General features: G+C 39.4%; 1 protein-coding gene across 1 annotated transcript; it reads left to right on the forward strand.

Moving 5' to 3' along the window:
• The first annotated feature begins 304 nt into the window (after positions 1 to 304).
• NDUFA4 (NDUFA4 mitochondrial complex associated) lies at positions 305 to 3,614 on the forward strand. Its single transcript, XM_042889053.1, has 4 exons — positions 305 to 442; positions 918 to 1,006; positions 1,345 to 1,405; positions 3,394 to 3,614. The coding sequence occupies exons 1-4, from the start codon at positions 401 to 403 to the stop codon at positions 3,448 to 3,450; spliced, it is 249 nt and encodes an 82-aa protein (XP_042744987.1). The 5' UTR covers positions 305 to 400; the 3' UTR covers positions 3,451 to 3,614.
• Positions 3,615 to 4,703: the final 1,089 nt, after the last annotated feature.

Here is a 4,703-nt window from a genome sequence, read left to right on the forward strand (position 1 = left end):
GCCATGCCCTTACGGCCCCGGCGCAGGCGCCGCTCACACCTCCCCCGGCAGTGGGGCGGAGCGGGGCGGTATTGGCGCCTGCTCGGCTGCCCGCAGCTTGGGGCTCCGCGGGGTGCCCCGGGAGGTGCCTGCTTGCCTGGCAAGCGCTGTTTGCTTGCCTGCCGGTCGGGGGCTGTACGAAAGCAGGGCACGAGGGGCGATCTTAGCGCGGGTGCTGCGGCGGGGCGCCGGCGGGGCCGGGCTTTAGCGACAGGCGAACAGGCAACCGCCGGAGCTGCTACATCCGGGCAGCGGGCACCTGCCGCGCCGGGGGCCTCCTGTGACATTGGGGCTCGGCCGCAGAAGGGGCAGGACGGTCTCTGGTGCCGGGTAGTGAGGGAGACCTTCGCCCGCTGCAGCTATGTTTCGTGTTATGGTCAACCATGCCAGGAAGCATCCCAGTGTGAGTATCCGCGGTCGCTGAGGCAGCTCGGCGCCGCCTGGCCCCTCTGGGCCGCTGCCCTCCTCGCCCTCTCCCGCCGTGTCATGGCCTCGAGGTGGGCACCTCCCGCTTGATCGGCGGGACGCGGCCCAGTCGTCTTTTTCTGCATTTTTCTGCTGTGCTTGGGCCTGTACCAGGACGGCACGAGATACCTCTTCCTCTCTTGGTTTCATCTTTCTCTCTTTCCGTGGCGAACAAATGTTTCTGAGGAATGCGTTGTTACAGTATGTTTGGTGACTGTGATATAGTAGCAGTTTTCCCATGACAGATTCTACCCAGCCCACAGAGCCCTTTTGCAGGGTTTTAGAGGGCCGTGTGTTACAGCTGAGAACATGGAAGCTGGCTGTTTGATTTACCATTGCTGCTATCAGAAATTCTCATAATAATACTGTCTTGTTACATTGCAGTCCATCATCTGAAGTCTTTCTTGTTCTAGTTGATCCCTCTGTTTCTCATCATTGGCTCAGGAGGCATCGGCGCAGCTCTGTACGTCATGCGTTTGGCAGTGTTCAACCCTGATGTCTGGTATGTAAACAGTTACTTACAGTGCTCAGTTATCTTGCTTCTTACGTGAAAGTAAACTTCAGAATGCTGGTTTTTGTTTCTGTAGGCCTTAGTATACCTAGCTCCAGTATTACTGCTATGGACGTGAGAAGATTTCCTTGCTTTGGAGGTTTGCTTGTGACTTTACCTTACAGTATTTAGAGGTTGCTGACAGAGAACTTCAGCTTGTTCTACAGAAACTTTATTTAGATAGATGACTGTCCATGGCTAATAACCATAGTATACAGATAAATTTTATTTCTTTTGAAGGCAGTGAAGTTTTCTTAGTATTTTCTCATGTTCTGTATTTCTTTCAATAGCTGGGACAAGAAAAATAATCCAGAACCTTGGAATAAACTGGCTCCCAATGACCAGTACAAGGTAAAATGAAAACCATGCACTCGTTGGAAACATAGTACCAAAAATGTAGCTTATTGTTTTAGGACATTTGAGTTTATTAGAAAGCAACTGAATGAGTGATAGATTTCTTCTGCTGTGAAACTTACTATTTGTCTTTTGAAGTCATAACAGATGGAGTTGTTTGAGCTTCGTAACCTTGCCTTCAATTTGGTTGATAGTGGAGCAAACAGAGTCTTTGCACAGGATTAGTCAGATATATGCTGCAGGGTAAGAAAGAGGAATTGTATAACAGAGGGAGAATATACAAGTGCCATAATGCGTGGAGAAAAAGATTACAGGGAGGAGGACAGAATCTCTGAAGTTCTGAACTAAAGCTTTTAAAATTCTAAACTGTTGGTGTTTACTCATGGGGAGCAAAGTAAGATAATGTCAGTTTTTAATATAAACTATACTTTTAATATTAATTCCAATAATAATAACTAATAATTTTAATATAAACTCTAATTGGCAATTGTACAGTTTGAAAATAATTGTTTGAAAACTTAATATTAGATGCAATAAGATGCTTCTTTAAGTGATATTCAACCTATTTCAGGGAACTAATGAGGAAACAGATGAGGATGTGTAAAGCTTTTTGTACTTAACAGAAGTTGCACTCTATGTACTAAAGACTTCTGTTAAGGACAGTTCTAAAATTATCCTCAAACTGCTAAGAAAACAAACATGCTATGTTTTCTGTTAGTGTTTACTCAGCACTGTAACTTAGTATGCCAGTCATTCAGATAAGTGAAAAAACGTTTCAGAATAAAATATGTTGCGATTCTCTTAAAATTCTAAGAAGAATGTAATACATTATTTTTATTATTGTTTCTGGAATGTAGCTGTTTCCTATATATCTAAAAGAGGCAAATCCAGTGCAGCGCGCAGCATGAATTCTTTTAAGAAGTGCATGCCTTAGCATTCCCATCTGCCTTAGAATACAAATACAACCACAGAATTTACCATATTTGGGTTTATGTATCATTGTGGATTTTTTTTTCCCAAGGCTGTACTGTGGGAAATGGAGAGGCAAAAGTTCAGTAAAAAGCTCTGGTAAAATAGTGAGCTTTAGCTTTTGATGAAATAGCTTTTTTCTTTTCTTAGTAAAATTCTCTTTGGAAAGACTGAGGAAGTCAATATTATAAAAAAAAGAGTTGAAAACTTGGTGATTATTTTATAAGTTGCAGAGAAAAAAATATAATTTAAATGTATTAAAATAATCTTAATTTCCTTTTCAGTTCAGGGCTTTTCTTTACAGTCATGTGCTTGATGTTAATTCAGGCTTGGAGGCCAAAATATGCCCTTACTCTGTAAATTCACAGTGTTCAGTAACTATCTGGACTGTTTCAAATGGTCTGTAGCAGGATCCAACTTTATTAATGTAAAATGAGTGTTTATACTTGTTCTTCCCTTCTTTCTTCTTCGCTATTTCTTGCAGTACTAGTTTAAGTTTACCTAAAGTACTTAAGTTTACTTAAACCAATCTAGGTTTTAGCAGCACTGCTCTAAATGTTCCCTTGTGATGCTGCTTTTTCACACTTTACAATCCTTTATGCTACTTGGCAAGCTAGATGTTGCCTTCAGCAAATAGGATTACAGAAATTTGGGGAAAATAGGATAAACCAAGCAGTGCTGTCTCAACTTCCAGTGTATGGACTTCTAATTCTGGATATTAAGTAAGAGATTCTGTGGGTTTTTTCTTCAGTTTTTGACTCCAGCACTGCCTCGTCTTAAATTTAGAGTTTCTAACACTGTATGCAGAATGAAGATAATATCATAAGTTATGCTCTTTAAAGATTTTTTTGTTATTTTGTATATACTTATTATTTTTTATTGTAAAGATTCAAATAATTATTTCAGTTTTCTAACAAGTTCAAGTGAGAGATGTTTTTAATAAATGCCATGGAACATATCATATCATTGAGCTTCTCATTCTGGTCAATTTTTTTTTTTTAATCTCTCTTGCCTAGTTCTACTCAGTTAATGTCGACTACAGTAAGCTCAAAAAGGACCGTCCTGACTTCTAAAGATCACGCACATCTTCACGAGCTGCACAGAAAGGTCTTCCGGAATCTGTCCGCACAATTACCATGCTTAATCATCCAGGAACTATTCAAACATGCCTCACACTGCACTTGGTTATGTGTTTGAAAGTGTTTCGATGGGGTTTAATAAATGTCTGAAACTTGAAGTGTCTTCTGTTTGCTTTAATTTCTCTAAATAAGAACATCCTGACATTAACAAACAGCAATTCATATTTGCTCTACAGGAACTGAAAGTTGTCTTGATGGGCATAATACTTAGTCTTTTGACTTAAAATAATAACTTGAGAGCAAATACTTAAATGTTTGTGTATATGTTTTTGTACTTGCACTTAAATTTTTCCAGTTCCTACTTTATATAGCAGACAAGTCATTGCTAATAAGTCATTGCCCAACAGTGAAACAACAGATGTTGCCATTTGTTCCTGAAAATAAAAAAGTAAAGTTCTGTGGAAGTTGTTGTTTGTTTAACTCATAGTTTGTTAATAAGAAAGAAGCGATCTTAAATACCTGAAAAATAAAATTCTAGGAACATAATTAAAATTTCCAATGGATCATACTTTTAAAGGTCATAAAGCACACAATCAGCAGAAAAAGGCACAGAATTCAAGAAATAATTACAGTTTTTGTATTAGTACAAAAAAGTTCCAGATAGAGTGTGTCTTTGTTTTGGTACTTGGCTGAGCCTTGGTATGGAGAGGCAGGAAAAAATGTATTTGCATGTCTGTAATTTATGCTGGGTTCTTTTATGTAGACAGTTGCTATTCCCGTGGATCAGGGATCTGAACTTAATACAGCTGTCCTTATTTTGGTATGTTTCTAGTTCTTCTAGTAGATGAACTGCTGACAATGGAGTTAACCAGATAACTTTAGCCATTAGTGTAACTATATAATAAGGGCAGACTCAACCTGAGCAGCAAGAACGTTCACTGGAGAAGAAAAATTATGTTGTGGCAATTGCAAAATACCAAATATCTGCAGTTTTCATGTTTCATGCAGTAAATCTTGCAGGTCAATTGGACGTGGTTAATTTGGCAGTGATTTAAAATGTTTTCCTTTTTGTTAATGTACTTTTTTGTTGGATTCAGTTGCTTTTTTCATTTGCTTATTTGAAAGGCTTTCACAGTGTGTGATGAGCATTACAGCAGAGATTAATACAGTGATGGGCAAAGTCTAAGTGTCCTTAGAGACTAGGGTTATTTAAGTATTGTTGGGAAGTAGAATATTTTGTTGCAATG

The sequence above is a fragment of the Lagopus leucura genome, unplaced genomic scaffold (genome assembly GCF_019238085.1).
Source record: "Lagopus leucura isolate 7727_CA_CO unplaced genomic scaffold, USGS_WTPT01 Super-Scaffold_100157, whole genome shotgun sequence".
Classification (NCBI taxonomy): domain Eukaryota; kingdom Metazoa; phylum Chordata; class Aves; order Galliformes; family Phasianidae; genus Lagopus; species Lagopus leucura.

Bases quoted from the DNA above. Each gene is read 5' to 3' on its own strand.
- NDUFA4 (XM_042889053.1), top strand. From the start codon at position 401: ATGTTTCGTGTTATGGTCAACCATGCCAGGAAGCATCCCAGT. The intron at 443-917 runs GTGAGTATCCGC...TTCTTGTTCTAG, and splicing joins ATGCCAGGAAGCATCCCAGT to TTGATCCCTCTGTTTCTCAT. The intron at 1,007-1,344 runs GTATGTAAACAG...TTCTTTCAATAG, and splicing joins GTGTTCAACCCTGATGTCTG to CTGGGACAAGAAAAATAATC.